The 19811-nt window shown below is 45.2% G+C and overlaps 1 protein-coding gene across 8 annotated transcripts in view; it reads left to right on the forward strand.

Annotated features, from left to right (window-relative positions):
* The window catches only part of PASD1 (PAS domain containing repressor 1), a 95095-nt gene that overhangs the window by 70029 nt on the left and 5255 nt on the right, over window positions 1-19811 (forward strand). For 4 of the 8 annotated variants that reach the window (XM_062613280.1, XM_062613277.1, XM_062613278.1 and 1 more), the window contains exons 4-17: window positions 284-438; window positions 1161-1252; window positions 3035-3124; window positions 4159-4279; window positions 5407-5520; window positions 6771-6889; window positions 7611-7693; window positions 10527-10633; window positions 13609-13756; window positions 15990-16071; window positions 16958-17081; window positions 17842-17951; window positions 18412-18498; window positions 19396-19554. In XM_062613280.1, coding sequence (XP_062469264.1) covers window positions 284-438; window positions 1161-1252; window positions 3035-3124; window positions 4159-4279; window positions 5407-5520; window positions 6771-6889; window positions 7611-7693; window positions 10527-10633; window positions 13609-13756; window positions 15990-16071; window positions 16958-17081; window positions 17842-17951; window positions 18412-18498; window positions 19396-19554 — 1591 coding nt within the window. Of the gene's footprint in view, window positions 1-283; window positions 439-1160; window positions 1253-3034; window positions 3125-4158; window positions 4280-5406; window positions 5521-6770; window positions 6890-7610; window positions 7694-10526; window positions 10634-13608; window positions 13757-15989; window positions 16072-16957; window positions 17082-17841; window positions 17952-18411; window positions 18499-19395; window positions 19558-19811 lie in introns of those variants that run through there. The other 4 variants (XM_062613284.1, XM_062613281.1, XM_062613283.1 and 1 more) reach the window with 4 other exon arrangements.

The following is a 19811-nucleotide window of genomic DNA, read 5'->3' on the forward strand; positions in this document are numbered from 1 at the left end:
CTTTTGAAACAATGTAAGGGTGCAGTCTTGCTCAAGTGAATATAAATCATATTTGTTACCTCCAGATGTTCCCTGCTGATGGTGAGTTCAGTCCTGCTGCAAGGCCCTGAGCACCAGGGAGGCGTTTAATGCCTAAGACTAATTTTAAACAAATGAGCAGTCCCAATGGAGTTTAGATTCTTGTATTTAAAGTGTTTTTCTGGGGCAGGGCCATTTGCCTCTCCCCGGGTCGAGCTGTATGTCCTTCATTTTACTGAGCAGCATTTTTGTTTCTGTCATCCAGGGCATCACGCAACAAATCTGAAAAGAAGAGGAGAGACCAGTTCAATGTCCTCATTAAAGAGCTTTGCACAATGCTGCAGGGCCATGGCCACCCTCTCAAGATGGACAAGTCCACAATACTGCAGAGGACCATCGACTTCTTACAGAAACAGAAAGGTACTGGAGGGCTCAGGCCTGCTTCTGTTGAAGGTGCTTGCTCTGCATCTGCCCGGCGGCCAGATTTCGCTCAGATGAAAACTTCTTTTTCCCAAGCATCTAAGGCCTCCAGAGAGGACATGAACTTAAGTGCAGGGCAGAATAAGGCACAGCAGTTAGCCTCAGGAAATGAGCTAGGTTTGAATACAGCAATGATGAGTTAAGCATAGATACGCTTGAAAAGATGCTTTTTAATGTAGTGACATTGCTCCGTTTCCCTCGCTGGCCTCTGCATCCCCTGGCACGTTTTGTACACTCTCAAACAGCATGAGGGAAGAAGAGCAGAGGAACAGCACACACTACAAAAGCCAGGGGAAAGGAGGCTCTGTGCCCTCTTAACAGGTCTCCTCGGGTAGAAGATGTCTGGGTGCAGCCTGTCCTACTGCTTGGGCACTCCTGGACACCCAGCGATGCCCAGCTACTCTGAAATTAGCTCGCTGACCTTGCATTTGAAGGATTTCTTCAGAGCACCCAAAATGTCTCCTCTTCCTTTTCTTGATTTCTAATGCATTTGTATCACATTGGCATGGAAAATGACTGTTGCACACAAGAAGGCTTTGTGTGGAGAATGATCTGAGGATGATTCCTCTGAAAACCTCTTAAAAGAAATCTAGTGTTACTTGATACAAAAAAAAATCCAAGTAGCATGAGTCATGTTGCTTTTTTGATGTTTTCTCTTTAAGAAATCACAGCACAGACAGAAGCCTGTGAGATTAGACAAGACTGGAAGCCTTCATTTCTTAGCAACGAGGAGTTCACCCAGTTGATGTTAGAGGTAAGAAGAAATTAAAGCTGTGTAGATTAGTGAGAAGTAATCAGGTCAGTGGAGTAGTTCAGAGACACTCACCTCTTTTTCCCCTTTTCAGGTCCCAATGGTAATATTACTGATTTCTACTCTGCTGGCACATATAATGCAAACCTGTCAGACCAATGTTGTGCTAAATGATTTGCAGACACAGAGTTAAAAATATGATTGCTTCCCCTTAAAATAAACAGCTTTTCATTTAGGAATTAAGACCAGTGTGGCCCAGATTTGGCCTGGTGAGAGTGGAAAAAGAGAGTTGCCCTTCTCAGAAGAGCCGCAAGAGCTAGCAGTTTTAGCACAAACTTGAAAGGACCTAAAGAGAGCAGAGGAGCTCTCTTCCTCCACATCCCATTAGCCAGCCAGCATTTACTTCACTGCCTTTGCTGCTGCTAGCTGTGCAGTGCTGTACTTGTGATGTGAATGCTGTATCTTTTGATTGAGTTGCCTTAAAGTGCATCCAGGAGAACAGCTCTGACACTCTCACTTCTAAAATGCTTAGCTAATCTAGAAACACCCTGTGAGCCTACCTTTTTCTTTCCTTAAGGATGCAGCTTTGAGTTTGTGCTGTGTGCTCCTCCAGCAAGGACATCTCCTACCCTGCGTGGGCAGCTGTTGTTCATTGCCCCACCAAAATAAGGGTGTATTCTGGGCTGAGCTGGGAGGTGCTGCAGTCTTAGTTATTCCTTTTCATCAGGATGTCATGACTCACCTCCCTGGAAAAGTCTGTTCATTCTTTCTGGGAAATTTCTCTCACCAAACAAGCTAGCTTGTTCCAGCTGAATCAAAACAACCCCCCCACACCACCACCCCTTAGAAGTGGCAGGGTAGAGAGAGCCCTTTAATAACTTGGCTTGCTGGACTATGTTAGACCACTGTCCAGCTTGCTTAAAATCAGAGTTTTTTTCCAGAGAGGGCTTCTTTTCAGCAAAGGCAGAGTATGACTGAGGTGGGGAAGGTGGTGAATACTCCATTTTTGCCTTCTTGTAGCTTAGCTGCAGAGCAGCCTAACAGCATCTTTAGAAGAGTTGGCTTTGTGCATGGTGTTGACCAGAGGTTAAACCTCCCAGATCTTGGTACATGTTAGAGAAGAATAGGGACAGACCCTGGGTGTAAGAAGATGATGGGAAGAACAGGGAAGGCACATGCAGTGACTTAAAAGGGACAGAGAACTTTGACTCTGGGAAAGAAACCGTTGTGAATAAGAAAGGGAAAACAAAACAAACTTTAAAACTGTTGTGTCACTCCCTAACAAATCAGTGCTTTAAGCAAAATAGAGCAGGCTTTAGATCTTGTCCAAATTGTCCGTAAATTACTAAAAATACAATATTGTATATTTTTTCTGTCTCTGCTTATCCATCCGTCCACCCACAATGCTGCGTTTGTCGTGATGATATCTAACATCTCCTTATGGTTAACTATTGTGTAATCCAGAACACATAATGAAGGTACTGAAGTCACTGGGATTATGTGGGTGTAGAAATTCTGGCCACCATTGTCTTGCTTCATGTTAAATGAACAGTCACTGGGTGAAAAGTACAAGTCAATTTAATATTAATGAGCAAATAAGAATATAAGAATGTTGAATTAGCATGTGTAATTTTTACTTTTCCACATTGAACAATTGTTTCCATAATTGATTTATGTTAGTTTTAGGCTGTTAGAAGCATCACCAAAGAATAAATTATATTTTAAGTTGTTCCCTTGCATAATTCTTCATATTCTGTTTTCTTTTTTGCTTACCTTTATTGTTAGGCACTAGATGGCTTTCTCATTGCTCTTACCACAGATGGGATTATTATTTATGTATCTGATAGTGTTTCATCTCTGCTTGGACACTTACCGGTAAGTTCTGACAGCACAATGTGTTGAAGAACCATTCCCCTGGTTAACGCAGCCCCGTCACTGCACCAACAAACTCTTAGGGAGTTTCTCAAGTTCCTGTGAGCAGCAGAGTCACTTTTAAGGGTTAGCTAAAAAACCCCCAAACCTATGCAAAGTCACAGTACTCAGAGCTCACCACTTGGCTGCATGTCTGAAGCATGGTCCCGATGGTGTTTATTCCACCAGGTATATGGAAAATCTCATGTTTATGAAATCTCTGCATGTGGAAGCTCTTCTCAGATAACTTAAAGGTTATTTCAGGACTGATTCTGTGCTCTTCTAATGACATTGGGGTTTTCTACTTTGAGCCCATGGTCTTTAGTCACAAGTACGTGGCCAAGGAGTTTTCTAGAACTTTTAGAATCTGTTGGGTGTAGAAATTTGTGCTGGCCCCTCAAAACCTGTTTTTGTCTTTTCTGGTCCAAGCATGAGGCCCGAGTGGTGCTACATGAGGGCAAATCTGAGCACACAGTTAACCCAGCGGAATGTCCCGGTGTGCAAAGAAACAGATATGTGATAAAATTTTAGTAGAGCCCCTTTACTCAGGATGTATGGGCTGCTCAGCACTGAGGTGCTTGCGGGTCAAGCTGATTTTGCCAGGTGTTCAGCCTAGAGACATATGGAAGATGTGAGGAGGAGGTCTCCCACTTCCGTATCATGCTATCAAAGGGAAATGTTTCACAATTTCATTTTGATATGATATTTGTCGTTGTGCTGTATTCCCATGGTACGAGAGTTTCTTTTCTAGCTTGCATCTGGCTGAACAGAAGGGCAGCCTCTGGGATCCCTTCAACCTTTTGCAAATAGACAGCAACCCTGGGTAAAATAACCTAAATGTTATAGTCTGCCCTAGATCCACCTGCAGATTGACTGGGCTTCCTTGTCTTAAACAGCCACACTAGACAGGCAGCATCTGTGCTGGGCTGTGGGATGAAAAGGCATGTGCTTCTGTCAGGCTGTACTGCTGAACATGACAAAGCATTCTTTTGTATCAGTCAGATTTGGTGGACCAAAATATATTAAACTTTCTGCCTGAGCGGGAGCAGAGCGAGGTGTACAAGCTCCTTTCTCCACATGTGCTCATGACAGATCCTGTTGCAGCTGATTTTCTAAACGGTAAGCACAGCTCTTGTCTGTCTGTCAGGGAAATTTGCCAAAGGCAAACAGCTCCTAGGGAGCCTGCACAGGGCTCTCCAGCTATTTAATTTTCCTGCCTGCCACTTCTGCTTTGCTGCAGTTAGTATTTCTGGGGTTTAATACTAATGCTGCTATGTGCTCCCAGTACTTGGACTTTGATTTGCGCAGTCTTTGTTTTACTGTCTGCTTAGCACCATAAGACAGTGAAGTTGCCCCCATTAGATGCTTTTTTCCAGGGCAGGATGCTGGTCTGAGCCTGTGAAAGGAGTGAGGGCCTGGGGGAAGGAAAAGGGTAAGAAAAATCCCAAAGGATTTTGGCAGAGTATTTGCACCTTAGGAAACTTGCATGTCTTGGGACACCTGAGAAACCCTATGTGTAATAAAATCAACAGCCTTCCCGTCTGAACAGCCCATATAGATCTCTACTGCTGCTTGCCATCCCACCCCCAAAATGTCCCTTTTCCCCAGAAAACACCCCCAGCACCAGAGCAGGCACCAGCATCTTCCTAACACCCATGATTCACAAGCCTGTATTGGGGTCTGCCTTTCCCCATGGGTTCTCCGTGGCCAGGCAGTGCTAGCCTCTCCTCTTTGCTGCCCTGTAAGCATCATGGGCACTGGGCAGCCCTTGTGCTGGTGCTCTGCCCTGGGGTTGGTTTCCTTCTGGCTTAAGCCTTAATGGAAAGGCTTAGGGTGACTTCAGTGCCCTTTGGATCTGGGTCCTACTGAGCACTGCCAGAGCAGGGTATGTAGTATAGCTTAACAGCTTTGTGTGAAATTGTGTGTACGTGAAATCAGGGGAAAATACCACTGACCCATGTTGCCAGGGCTTCATGCCCAGCATAGTGGGGTGGCTGCAGAGCTGTAGGAGAAAGGGTGAGAATAGATTTCTTTAAGCAGAACCAGCTGATCATTGCTCCTGGTAGTTATACATTTACTTATGGGTCTCAAGAGCATCCCAAGAGCACCCTCAAGAGCAGGGTGTGCTCAGATACCGCAGCAGCAGGTCTGGTATAAGCACCTAGATAGAATTGATATGTGGAGTGTGCTAAACTGCAGATTTCTAGTAACATTGTGTATTTCTCTCTCTCTTTCTCTCATTTCAGCAGAGAAACAAATAGAGTTTTGTTGCCATTTAGCAAGAGGCAGCTTAGATCCAAATGAACCCCTGATGTATGAATATGTGAAATTTGTAGTGGATTTTAAATATTTTACTCATGGTAAGTTCCTGCTCCAGCCTACCTTTAACTCTCTCTCACTCCTTTAAATTGTACATTAATCTGCAGCCTCCTAGAGGCCTTGTTTCAGCTGAAAATGCCCCGTGATCAGCAGGGATGGAATGAGCTGTGGATATGTTGGAGATGTTTTTCATACAAACGTGGTGGGGAGGCTGTTGGTCAGAAGAGCGAACTCTTTTGCATGCTGTGCTTAAAAAAGCGATACCAGACTGATCCTACCTCCATTTGACCCACTGCCAATTGTAAAGCAGCCTACTCATTCAAATAACCAGTAAAATGTTCTATTCTGATTCACTTGTGGCAGTCAAATGATGCTTTTTAAAGATTAAATAGTTAGAAAAACCTGTAGAATCTTGAATCATGCAAATGGTGAGCTGGAGAAAGGCTGACAAGGAGACTGTAGCTACACACTTAGCTGCTCAGAACCGTCTTATGATGCTTCCCTGCAAGCCAGGGGTAGGTGGTTACCACTGTGTAACCTGGAGCTTAAAGGATCAGTGCTTCAAATAGAATCATAGAATAGTTAGGGTTGGAAAGGACCTTAAGATCATCAAGTTCCAGCCCCCCTGCCGTGGGCAGGGACACCTTACGCTAAATCATATCACCCAAGGCCTCGTCCAGCCTGGTCTTGAACACTGCTAGGGATGGAGCATTCACAACCTCCCTGGGCAACCCATTCCAGTACCTCACCACCCTAACAGGAAAGAATTTCCTTCTTAGATCCAATCTAAACTTCCCCTGTTTAAGTTTTAACCCATTACCGCTTGTCCTGTCACTACAGTCCCTAATGAAGAGTCCATCCCCAGCATCCCTATAGGCCCCCTTCAGATACTGGAAGGCTGCTATGAGGTCTCCAAGCAGCCTTCTCTTCTCCAGGCTGAACAGTCCCAACTTTCTCAGCCTGTCTTCACATGGGAGGTGCTCCAGTCCCCTGATCATCCTTGTGGCCCTTCTCTGGACTTGTTCCAACAGTTCCATGTCCTTTTTATGTTGAGGACACCAGAACTGCACACAATACTCCAGGTGAGGTCTCACAAGAGCAGAGTAGAGGGGCAGAATCACCTCCTTCGACCTGCTGGTCATGCTCCTTTTGATGCAGCATGTATCAGTGTGGCATCGCCTTGTGGGTAGGAGGAGTCTGTTGCTTGGGTTTCATCAGTCATTGTACCTGCCTTAACATGAAAAGAAAGCTCTCCTTCCTCTTCTTAAATAAATTGTCTGGTTGTGTCTAGTGCCTACACCCTCCTGTAATGGCTTTGAGTCAGCTATTGCACGAGCTTTCAGGTCAGCCACAGAGGAGCAGATTTGCCTCGTAGCAACTGTTCGTCTTGTCACACCGCAGTTCTTAAAGGTGAGAGCTCTGTGACTGCGTTGTCCCTTTCATGTGGGGATGGGCTGGTGCTGGTACCATGAGCTGTGTGCTTGGCAGTTTCAATGGCAGATGTTTTGCGGCATCCTCTCAAGAGTACGCTCAGCAGCATAGGTTGTGTGTGCAGAGGGCTGGTAAATGAGAGAGGACCCCACTGTGTCTGGAGTGGGAGACAACAGAAGTGTGTGTCTTGGAATGACAAGACATAAAGCAGGAGCTGCTTTTGAGAGAAAGGATGGTCGTGCAATGGTGTGGCTCAGATCTGTCAGCCCTGGTCACCCTGTTCCATGGACTCTTTCTGCTGGTCTGTGTGTGTCCTGTGGTGCAATGCAGCGATGCAAGGATAACAACCGTAGGTGCTTCTTGCTCAAAAGGGCATTAGCCAGCTCAGTTTAAAGCTGAACCTGGTGCTGTCATCCATATTCAGATACCAGTATTTACAAAAAGTGGGGAATTTTGCCTACAAAAGATGAGGCCTTTGGACTATTTATCCTAGCTCTGAAATTCAGTCCACTTTTTATCTGTTCATGCATCTATAAAACTAGGCTTACACATTCATAAGGGGAAAACAAGTCAAGTGCTTTAAAAACACTGTACTTTGCTAGGGTTTGTTTTAGCAACAAGATGCTTCCTTGGTCTTGCTAGAGGTCTCCTTTTGTCATGTCACAGAATTAAATGTTTGAATGTGCCGACTGTTTTGCAGGAGCTCTGCAATGTTGAAGAGCCATGTGAAGAATTTACATCGAGGCATAGTTTGGAATGGAAGTTTTTATTCTTGGACCACAGGTAAGAGATTTAGTCACTGATGAATAAACAAACTGTAGTTTAAAATAGAAAACTTTGCCTGAGATTCCAAGTAGAATATCTCTAACCAAAAAAAGCAACTGAGTAAGTGACAATATCTTGAACTTACTTATTAGCATCCTTAAGTGCTTTGCTCTTTTCCATATTTTAGACAGGTAATAAACCATATAAAATGGTGGGGAAATGTCTAACTTCTCCAAGATATTAAGTCATTGAAACTGAGCAGTGTGGGTCCTGTTCCCTGTGTCGGTTTGGCTCCTCTGTTTTGCAGCTACAGCTTCCAGGAATCCTTCTACATCTTTTGCTTTGTCAATAAGCTTTTATTTTCATCTTCATAAATGACCAAGGAAGTTATAAAGATAAAAGAAAAAACAGTGAATTAGAAGATTTAATTGCAGATTTGGTTTTGACAAATTAAACCGATGCATAAGCTGAGGCAGAGTTTGTGACAGCCCCGGATGTGAGCGGTGAGCCCAGACCCAAGAATAAGGAGGGGATCATGTGGGTTGTCTCCTTTAATCAGCGATTCAAACCTCTCTCAGTACAGTCTGCAGGATGCTGTGAAATGTTGTTGGGTATTTTGCTGTTTCTTGCTTACTTGCATCAACTCACATTGCCTGACACTGAGGTGGGTCATGAGGAGGGGAAGAGGGTACCCAGCATGAGTTGGAATCAGGACCTTTGCTATCCTGATGACAACATAAATTAAAGATAGATAATGCAGAAAGCACTCCACAGATCTGGATAAACATTAGAGAACTAGGAAGAATCTGCAGTCTGGGTCTATATGTAAATATGTGTAGAGGAAGAAAATCTGTCGACTTTGGTAGTGATCCGTTTCTCTTCTGCACTGTGGTCCTCTTCTTATTTTCCCTTCATTTATTACAAGACTGCATGAAAAAGGCTCTCTGGAGGCTGTGCATTCCCATTTGCAGAGAGAGTTGCAGGTCTCAAGGCTGGAACTTTAAGCTAACAGTGCACTTCTAAATTATTCCATAAGCAAGGCTGCTCCTTGTCAAATGACAGATGAGGAGCATTTTGTGGTTGCTCTCTCATTTAAAGAATTCTGGCAAAAGACAGGAACGCATAATACTTTCCTCATCAGCTTAAATGTTTATCTGATGTGCATCTGAAAGACATTGCTGTCCTGAACATAAGCATGTCATTAAAGATAGGAGAGACACTGGCCCATTCTACCAAAGAGACAGCAGGGAAGGACACTTTAACAAATACGCATATTATCGTCATTAACAGAAATCTGGGTCACATGAGGAAAAGGAACACAGTACTCTGAAAAGTTATTTGTATAAATAAAGCTGTATTGTAGCGGAGACCACTGTGTTCTAAGCACACTGTGTTTCAAGAGCTTTGCCCTCAGAGACCATGAATATCTGGCTTTTTCAGGACCCCTTGTACTGGGACTATGGAGCTCCTGCTCAGACCTTGATCCCCCTGGGGCTGCTGTGGAGCAGATCCCTGGCTGTCCTTCGCCATTTCCCATTTGATGCCAGACTGCCCCCAGTTGTGGGGAAGATGGAGCTTATAGACCTGTCTGGGCTCTCTTTAGCTGAATAATCTATGCCCACTGTGTCTCTCAGCAGTACAAATGTGGAGCTTGGTTGCTCAGCCAAGACAGGAGAATTTCCCACATTAATAGCCAGAAGACTGAGGACTGCTCCGTCCAAATCCAAATGTACTTACAGTTAAATAATTTTTTGCTCATATTCTTAGCCACTTTATGGCATCCACCTTCCTTAAGAGGGTCACTTGACGCACCAGGAGGATGCCAGAGGAGAGGCACGTTTGATAGGCAGGGACACCTTCAGTCTGCCCTGGTTTTGAATCGTTAACCATTTTGCTAACACACCACTGCCTGGCAAGGGAGCCTCATGCTGTCAGCACAGCCAGCAGCTGAAACAAATAGGTGGAACCAAACAAGTCCTGCCTCACCAAGTGTGGTGCTTGAACTGGTGCAGGCAGCAGCGTACCTGAGAACTGCTGATAGAGGGAATAGTGGCAAAAATAGTGGTTTTCTGCTCACATTTCAGTGTTGTTTCATAATTACAAGCTAGCAGACTCCAGTAAAGGCTGTGCACAAGCTCAGTGTTGTTAGGACACCTGCTTAAAAACAAAATAAGTCTCATCTTTTGCCTAGAAAATAGAAAATCTAGAACTGACAGCAGAATAGCGAGGGAAGTCATTGCAGTGTATCTGAATACTTCATCAGTTCCTTCTCTACCTGCATAAAATAACAGTCCTCAAAATCAGCCCCGTGCCTATTCTTATCTTTTACTGCCAGCGCAGAAACATTTTTGCTGGTTATAATTTCCCAAGCTTTTCCATGGGAACAATTACTTTTTCTTTTACCCAAGCTGGTCCTTCATTGCAGCTTGCTTTCTTCTACAGTTACTACCCAGATGACATTTACATCCAACCTACTGAATAATTTTACTCGAGCTCCAAGTTACTGTGCACATGAACAGCCATAGCGTTTCTCAAGCTGTGTGTCTCACAAGCATGCTTAATGAATTGAGTCACTTGCATACGTACATGCCTTTCTTTACGCCCACATAATGAATAGGCTGTGAAACAGTAAACACACACCTTTTCATTTTCTCAATTTTTACCTCCCTCTTGCTGTCTTTTTTTTTGCTTGCATATGAAAATACATCGTTGTGTATATGAAAATCCACTCCTGATTTCCCTGCCAAGTGAATATATGAGGGGGGTTTGGTTGCTAGTGTTGCAGCGTATCTGCCAGGATGTCAAAGAGTGAGGGTTTGTGCTCACTCCCTGCCCTTTGCTTCCCTTCTAGGGCTCCGCCTATTATAGGATATTTACCCTTTGAGGTTCTGGGAACGTCAGGGTATGATTACTACCACGCAGATGACCTGGAGCTTCTTGCTAGGTGCCATGAACACTGTAAGTTCCGCTCCCTCTGTAGCGTGCCTGTCTTTGATCTCGTTTGTCATTTATGCAAAACCCTTTACTGTCGTCACAAAAGGCATCTTTATCTGGGGTGCGAGGGAATTCGCTCTTCCTGTCACAGACTGTTGTAGCTGACGAGTCTGAATCCCTGCAGAATTCACTCAGAGCAGGAACTGTTTGTGCAGGTTTCCCAGACTGACAGATACCGTGTTTGAGCACAGGTTGTCTGAGAGTGAAATGAGATTAATAGATGGGAAGTCAGGGCTTTCCACGCTCTGCCCCCAGTTTGTGAGGCAGCCTCAAACCCTGGCAGTTTTGTAGTTGTCACAGCTCCTGAGTTCTGTTCTCCTGGGTCCAGAGTCAGTCAAGAAGGCTCAGCTCACCAAAATGCCTTCTGAAAACAGCATTTGGACCACCTGCCTGTGCAGTTAGATGTTGCAAACCTCACTTACTGTTAGTAAAATGCCTCTGGAGATTCATAATATTTTTTCACAGAATCATAGAATAGTTAGGGTTGGAAACAACCTTAAGATCCTCCAGTTCCAAGCCCCCTGCCATGGGCAGGGACACCCCACACTCAACCGTGTCACCCAAGGCTTCGTCCAACCTGGTCTTGAACAGCATCAGGGATGAAGCATTCACAACCTCCCTGGGCAACCCATTCCAGTGCCTCACCACCCTGACAGGAAAGAATTTCTTCCTTATATACAATCTAAACTTCCCCTGTTTAAGTTTGAACCCCTTACCCCTTGTCCTGTCACTACAGTCCCTAGTGAAGGGACTGTAATTTTTAAATACAAAAGTGCTGGATACAGATTCCCTGTGGGTGAACTGTTGGTTGACCTGAAAGTAAAGCAGAAAAGTCCAGTTCAGGCTGCTGTGTGAACACCAGAGAATGACCAAAGTTCATCTCTGTGTAAGGTGAAGTACCATGACTTACAAGAGCCCAGGAGGAGCCAGGCCAGAGGAAGCACTTAGCCTGGGTACTGCAGCAGTGCAGCCTGCTGCTGAAGAACTATGTCCTGCTGACCATCTGGATTTGATGTGAAGGGCAAAAAGTGGTAGCAGACAGGTTCTACTGGTAACCAGTGTGCTGTTTCTACCAGATGAGCTTGTGAGATGCTTTATCCCTGAGACTGTATTTTTCCATTTTATTACACTCACTTCAGATTCAGGTATCAAGCCAGAATTAGGTCTGTCATCCAGGTGGTTTGCATTGCCAAGCACTGAAATGAAACTGCACACTTTGTAAAATGCACCTAGGTAATGAGATATTTTGCTAAGAAATATTACTTATAGGTATGCTGTTGGGCGAACTCTCCATGTGTTTGTATCTCTGCTATCTGTTTGAAAGGATTTTTGTCAAAAGAAAAGAAGGACACCCCAGAGAGTGGAGAAAGTGGGATGCTGTAACTGCTCTGAGATGCAGAGCAGCGTGATGCAGGGACACTGAGGAACTCCTCAGCCCCCCCAGCATGCTGGAGTTAGAGATGCTGCTCCGTCTCTGAGTTGCAAACCACCCCCATCTCTACCACTTACACATAAGATGGTAAAGGACCTAGTAGAGAATGGAGAAAATTACTACTTCTTTACATGTCAAGTTTCCCCACTCCACTTCCCTGCCAGCTTTCATACCCTGTTGAGCAAAGTGCTGGTACAGAACGGGTGGTGGGGAAGTGGGTTGCATGGCTGAGAGCATACAGGAAGCTGTGAAAAGGGCCAGACACAGGTTGAATCAAGTGCAGCAAGTGTGCAGATGGCAATATTAAAGGAAAATTTTAATTGCTCTCAAGTACAGTACTTTTGAGTGCCGTTAGCTTTAAAGACTGTTCAGACAGGAGTGAGTTACTTAAGCAGATGATGTCCTTTCGGTAATATGTGCCTGCAGTTTGATGTAGACACTAACTGTATTGAAAGTGGGGTCAGATCATTCAGCAGAGACTCTTTCAAGCGATTTATATTCTACATCTCTGGTAGCCATGGATCGATCTCCTCTTACATACTAAAAGACGATTTGCACAACACACCTGAAGGAAAGGTTCCTTTAATCTTACTGTGCAGGGGACAAAATAAGGTGCTTGCACAGTGACTTACGGAAGTTGCTTCAGGAAATCTCTGCCTGGACTGGGAGCTGAGTGACCCCCGCACAGTGTGTTAGCCAGATCTTCACTAAGTGCTTCATATAAAGCCCATCACTGTTAATGGGATCGCTGAAGGACTTAGTCCTGATATTTAACAAAGTAGAGGTGTGCAGGTGAGTAAAAATACTTGGGTTAGTGTGGCTTGATAAGTTCCTCTTTGTGAGGTTGACCACTCAGGGCAGGCATCTTGCCTACTGTGAAGTGAAATGGGTTTGCGCAAACCACATTTTATTTTGCATTAATTATGGGTATTTTAGGTGAGCAAATTTTGTTTTGCACTCCAAGCAATCTGGAAACAATGTGGTTATTTAATGTAGTTCTCACTATTTTCTAGTTGTATTACACCACTTGAATTTTTTCTGGGCATACTCTGATAATACGTACCAAGTCTGGTATCACTGGGTCATCTCTTGGAAGAAAACTTTCAGTTAAACTGCTAAAACTCCACTATCTTGTTGTTTTATGCCATTATTATGATCCTGGCTTCAAGCCCCCAGTCTTTAAAATGCATTCTTATATACTTGTGAAAGGCCAATAATTTATTCAGTTAATGTTATTTATGCTTATTGCGAAGGATCCCATGAATAAGTTATGAAAATACAGCTAGTTATAGAGTTATGCCAATTATTAATTATTAGATCAATCTCAAAATAGCAGAGTGCACTTTTTGAAATCAATAGCAGAAAAGTATCATCTGCTGTGTTTATAAAGGCATTTCAGTGCAGTAGCAGACTGCAGGAGGGGCATGGGACTGAGTGGGTTTTCTAATCACCTTTGCACCATGAAATTCCTGTTTGCTATAAATGGCTTTCTTTTTTATTTTACCAGTGATGCAGTTTGGAAAAGGAAAGTCCTGTTACTACCGGTTCCTGACCAAAGGCCAGCAGTGGATATGGTTGCAGACACACTACTACATCACCTACCACCAGTGGAATTCTAAACCCGAGTTCATCGTTTGCACTCACCTAGTAGTTAGGTAGGAGCAGGCACCAAACACTTCACAATGTATGTCCCATGTGCTCATGCGTTATTTTTTCTAGTTCTGTTTTGTGTTAGCCAAATATTTGCTGTGCATTTTGTCACACTAAGGTGGTATGTAAATCTATAAAGCTATTACTACAGGGAACATCTGTTTTTATTACTCCTTTATTCTTTTTTGGCAACCAGGCCAAAAACCTGGAAGCTTTGGCCAAGTCTGTCAGTGTGTTATATTCCCCTTTTATCCCTAGCCATGGCATGGCCATAGGAAGAATTAAAGCTGTTAAGAATTAGGCGGCTTTATGGGCATGAATAGGACCATACATCTTCCACAAAACCTTTTGATCAGAGCTTTAAATATTTATGATTGAAATGCTCTGCTGTCTTGCTAGCCTTATTCCTCACATGAAACTCAGCCCTGGATCCCCCCCTAGTGGGAAGCTGGTTGTGTTCGACTGCAAATCGGAGCTGGAAGGCGATGTGTGTGTGGGATGCTCTATGATGAGTGCCTTCTGTAGGGGAATCTGCTTGGTTACCACTGTCATCTCAAAAAAGATCGTGTTCAGAGTGGGAATGTATTTACTGAAGGGCTGGAAAAAATAGTGGCATACTGGTTTGTTCTGTTAACTTGAGTAAACATATTGCTCACTGCGTCTTTCTTTACTGTCAGGAATCACTTTGCAAATCTTTTTCTGGTCCCCCTTTTTCTTGTCAATCATCTGAAAGAACAACAACTAGGAAACTGAGATTCTTCTCTATATTGCAAAACACAGACAGAACACCTTACACCCCTAAACGGGTGTCAGTGATGAGAGCTGGTGTGCTTATATAAAGTGCTATCATGATAGAAACATAGAGTCATAGAATGGTTTGGGTTGGAAGGGACCTTAAAGCTCATCCAGTTCCAACCCCCTGCCACAGGCAGGGACACTTGCCACTAGAGCAGGTTGCTCCAAGCCCTATCCAACCCGGCCTTGAACACTGCCAGGGATGGGGCAGCCACAGCTTCTCTGGGCACCCTGTGCCAGTGCCTCAGCACCCTCACAGGGAAGAACTTCTTCCTCATATCTAATCTTGAGTCTCCCCTTTGTCAGTTTAGAGCCATCACCCATTGTCCTATCTCTATATGCAAATTGTAAGCAAATGTTAAACAGATTGTTTCTGAGTTAGTTGTAGCTTCAGGGAATTGGGCTTCACTGTAAGGTCTGAATTTATTGTGCATGGTTTCTTCTTTCTGCTTCCAGTGCCTCTTAAACCTAGTGATACCATTCTAAATCAATTTTGAAATTCAGTTCTGTGTCATATAGTTAACATTTAGAATATATTATTGAAGCACACAAATTAAAACACGCTTTCAGGAGAATTCATTGCCTACAATGGTATAAGTGAGTTCAGCAACTTCTCTTGCCTCCAACGAAGGTAATGGCTCATTAATATTTTAGCATCCCAAATTCTGGCACCTTTCCATGCTCATGATCCACATGCACTTAGAGAGTCTTTAAAAAAACATCCTCTCCAATTTATCCCAATAGTGAATCATGTGGCATTGTTTACTTTAAATATTTTTCTTGTGTAAGAGAAAAAAAATGCTAAAGAAAGCAAATACACATTTTTAGATCCCATTCATGGGCATTCCTGCACCTGGGAAGCCATCGGTTTGTATTCAGAGCTTCCATGGGACCATGGGATGTTAACATACCCATTTTCTAATGCTGCAGGTTAGAAAATAAATGTATCTTTGCTATGGCAGTTTACCTGCACCGAAGCTGTAGGGCTATTTTTCTGCCTGATGATTGAAAATGGGAATATCCTTTATCAGAAAAATTGTACTGAAGACAAAGCACCCATTCTGTCTTCAGTAACCAAGTGCACTTTGCTTTTAGATTAGTTTTCCTTGAAGGCACCTGAGGCTGAACTTTGCAGAGTGTCTACTTTTGTGCTTGGAATGATTAGTGCAATTAACCATATAGGCTCTGCAGTCCTGGGTGCAGTGGGACTGAGACACTGCCCTGTTGGCTTTAATCGGTGGATATTCAGCATGTGTTAGTCAGTTACTCACAGACTGCAAGGCTGTATGATGATGTTCCTCTAAGCGCCTTGTGTATGAGAGAGGGGGAGTCTGTGTGCGCTGTGAAAGCTCCGTGGTGATCTGTATGGTAGGATACTTACCATAAAATAGATGCTATCCAGAGTGAAAAAAATGGATTTTAATTTCTATTTACTTTTTTTAGTTATGCAGAAGTTCGAGCTGAAAGAAGGCGAGATCTTGGCCTTGAGGAGTCATCAATTGAACTGGCATCCTCTTCTCTAAAGGTACCGTATCCCTTCACGGTTGAATGAGTAGGTGTTTAAACTGAACTGAGTAATCACTTGCCAGTCTTGGAAAATACCTGTTCTTTCTTCTCCTTCTCCCAAGTCTTCAGTTGGGTTGTGACCAAGGAAAACACTCATTCTAGATTTCAGCTCTGTTTACACCACTGGGCAGGATCACATCCTTGTGGCCAGAGCAATAAACTTCCATGGCTTGCATCAGACTGGCATCCCAACACACCTGCTCAATTCACAAGGGCATTTTAATTACTTTTACGTTCTTCCTCTCGGTAGTTTACAAAGACCAGTAAGTGCATTTTCAGGTGGATTGATGTGCAATTATAATTCCCTTAGCCTCACTGCTCTTCTGACATTATTTTATAGAAGCTTTATGGGATGTATAGGGGAAGCTGTCCCAGAGACCTTTTGCACTTGAGCAAGGACCATCTTGCAAGCAGCTGCTTCTCTGTCAGCACAGCACATTTCCAAGTCTTCTTCCCCTTTCTATGTGGTGGCTGAGATATTTTTCTGCAGACCTGAAGCTGCATCTTTTGATGTAAGGCAGGTGGAGGAGAGGCACAGTGATTGCTCCCACTGCTTCTGGAGGGGAGTGGGAGGCTGGGAGCTCCCAGTGTGCCACGGGCAAGAAATCAGACATCCCTGAAGAAATGGGGCAGGAGGAAGCCAACTATAAAAGCATAAGGATACCTGAAGGCTTTAGGGTGAACACAGAGGCAGACCAAATACTGCACGGGGGGTTGGTGATGTGGTGCTGCAGTGCTGGCCCTTTACATACCCAGCCTGTTATATCCTATGCAAACAAGCGGTCAGCGAGGTGGAGGACCTCTCCAGCACTGACGATCTCACCACTTGTGCTTCGCTCCTGCAGAGCCACAGCAGCTACCTGGATGTAGGGCAGTGCGGCAGCAGCCAGGATGCCAGCCGGGAGGGAGTGTCGCTGTCGTCCCACAGCTCCCGGCGCTCCTCACACACCGCTCTCTCCGACTCCACGTGTAGGTGCCAGCGCAGGTCACCTCCAAAACACAGGGTTTGACTTTGGGAGTGCTCCAGTCAAGGCAGGAGTGGGGTGCTCAGTGTGTCCAGGACCAGCACAGCTTGTAACTTGTGACCGCAGTGCCCATGCAGGGGCATGGGTAGAAGCTGACACAGGGCTTTCCTTGAAAGCATAGAAATATTTGGGTTGGAAGGGACCTTAAAGCTCATCCAGTTCCAACCCCTGCCATGGGCAAGGACACCTTCCACTAGACCAGGTTGCTCCAAGCCCCGTCCAACCTGGCCTTGAACACTGCCAGGGATGGGGCAGCCACAGCTTCTCTGGGCCCTTTGTGCCAGTGTCTCAGCACCCTCACAGGGAAGAATTTTTCCCAATACCTAATCTAAATCTACCCTCTTTCATCTCAGAGCTCACCCCTCCCTCATCCTATAACTACATGTCCTTGTAAAAAGTCCCTCTCCAGATTTCCTTTAGGCCCCTTTAGGTACTGGAAGGATGCTATAAAGCCACAGCACCTTGCCAGGGGAAGAGTGGGAAAGCTCATTTCAAGGCACCCATGGAGGGAAAGCTGAAATGTGGTGTTAGCATCAGAAGGAAACCTGTTGAGTCAGGCAGGGAGCCAGAGGGGCCATAGCGGGGCAGTCTGGGGACCCAGCTTGGAAGCTTTGTCACTGCTCATCTGTGTCCTTGGGGTTCAGGCTCAGTCAGGGTACCCAGGCACAGGTCTGCAGCATCATAGCAGACTGTCTCTTTTCCAGCCACGTCATCCATGCGACACACGGACACCAGCACTCCCACCCGCCTGGCAGTGCCGGGGGGGCAGGCGGAGAAGGCAGCCCTGCGGCTGGCATCAGCTGGAAGCGCTCAGGTCAGTGGTGCCGGCAAGAAATAGTGTTATCATGTCATAAAGAAATGAGCTTGATAAACTTTAAGCTTGCCCTCAGAGAGGCTAGATTCTCACCTCCAAGTGTGCTGGGCCTGAGCACAGGGCCGTGGGGAGTGCTGCTGGCCAGCAGAGCCAGTGGAGAGCCGCTAGAGCCTCCTCGCTGCCTCCGTTCGGGATTCGGTTTGCTCCTCCAGGCCAAACACCTCACACCACAAGTCCGCTTTTCTTGGGGTTTGTACGTGTGAAATGGCATTTATCCAAAAATGGATGCTGACACCGAGGAGGGCATGAGGGAACTTAAATTCTCCCTTCAGACTCATCCTCGGATAAACACATGGAGTTGTCCAGTTCCCTCTACCCATCACCAGTGTGAGGTGGTGTTGCACCGGCTCTGTGTCAGAGGTGCTATGGACCTACAGTAAGGTGAAGTTTTCATTTCTAGGCCATAGCAACTCCTCCAGCCCCTGGTGAACAGCTCCCTCAGCCGCCGGTGGCTCAGCTGGCAGCCCCCTCTCAGCACGCTGTGATGGTACGTGGTCTGTTTCTGTTAAACACTGGTGTGGTCAGTCAGTGGGACAGACTTGGTGGCTCCAGTTCATGGTTCTCACTCCCTTGCTGGCTCGTCCCAGCGTGGGGACAAGGTTTCAGTGCCCTTTCTGTTGCTGCTACTGAGATTTACCTGAAGCCAAATTATGACAGCTGGAGACAGAGCAGGTAGGAGAGCCAAGGAGATAGTCTGGGAGGTTTGCACTTGTCAAAACCATTGGGGGCTGCTGAAGGCTCATCTCTGAATTGCTGGCTACTAACTACAGGCTGATATGATAATGAAGAGCTTTATTGCCGTGGTAGAGGAAGGGGATGTCACAGAAGGTTTGACTTAGGCCAGAAAAAGAAATACTTGGGAGTCACCAACTGTAACTGTGAGGCCCATCCTTGCAGAGCTTTGAGGTCAGTGTAGTGAACATTCAGACTGTAATATACGGATTGAAGGTGGTCAGCACAGGTCTGAAGGATGGATCCCAAGGTGGGATTGCATCCAAACTTGGGCCTGGCATTTCTCAGATACAATTAGCAGCACAGCTGAAAGCCACCCTGGAGGTCTGGGAAGGGTTTGCATGCAGTATCTACCACAAAACACAAGTGGTCCAAAATCAGCAGGGAGTCACCCTAAAGGGACAGGAAGTCGCATGTGTGGACCCTACATCTGCGCAGGAATTTAATAGGCCAAGGTCTGGAATGAGGCAATGAGTATGAGGCAGTTGTGCTGCTGCTCTGGAAGTACAGTCACGCTTTGGTTAAATATGCAATTGCAGTTTTTTGTATCATATTTTCTATGGCAAAAGCTGAAAATCTGAAGCCCACATCACTATGAACATGAATAGCAGAACTGGTTCCACCCCATGATCTTGTTCTCTGTTCCCTGCAGCCAGTGTACCATTTCCCGACCCAGCTGGGGATGATGCATCAGCTGAAAGAGCAGCTGGAGGAGAGGACTCGCATACTGCAAGCTGACATCAAGACGCAGCAAGAAGAGCTCCATGTCATCAAGGAGCAGCTCCAGCTCGTGCAGGACTCCAACCTGCAGGTATTCACTGCCCCCAGGGTTCTCAAACCCACAAACCATTTGCTTTTCCTTTGAGCAGATCAGTAACAAGATTGTCAGTGGAAAACACGTTTAGAAATGAGCTCCGGGTAAATTGGTAGTTTGGTCTCTAATGTGGGAGTAGTATCTCCCAAGAGATGAGCGGTGTCAGTTTCTGCTTAAGTACTGAGTCACTAATTTTCATGATTTAGAAAAAACTAATCTCAAGCTAATCCAAATTTCCTCCTGTGCAAAGAGCT

Source organism: Pezoporus occidentalis, unplaced genomic scaffold (genome assembly GCF_034315485.1).
Source record: "Pezoporus occidentalis ecotype Australia unplaced genomic scaffold, CSIRO_AGI_Poc_V1 ctg165, whole genome shotgun sequence".
NCBI lineage: Eukaryota > Metazoa > Chordata > Aves > Psittaciformes > Psittacidae > Pezoporus > Pezoporus occidentalis.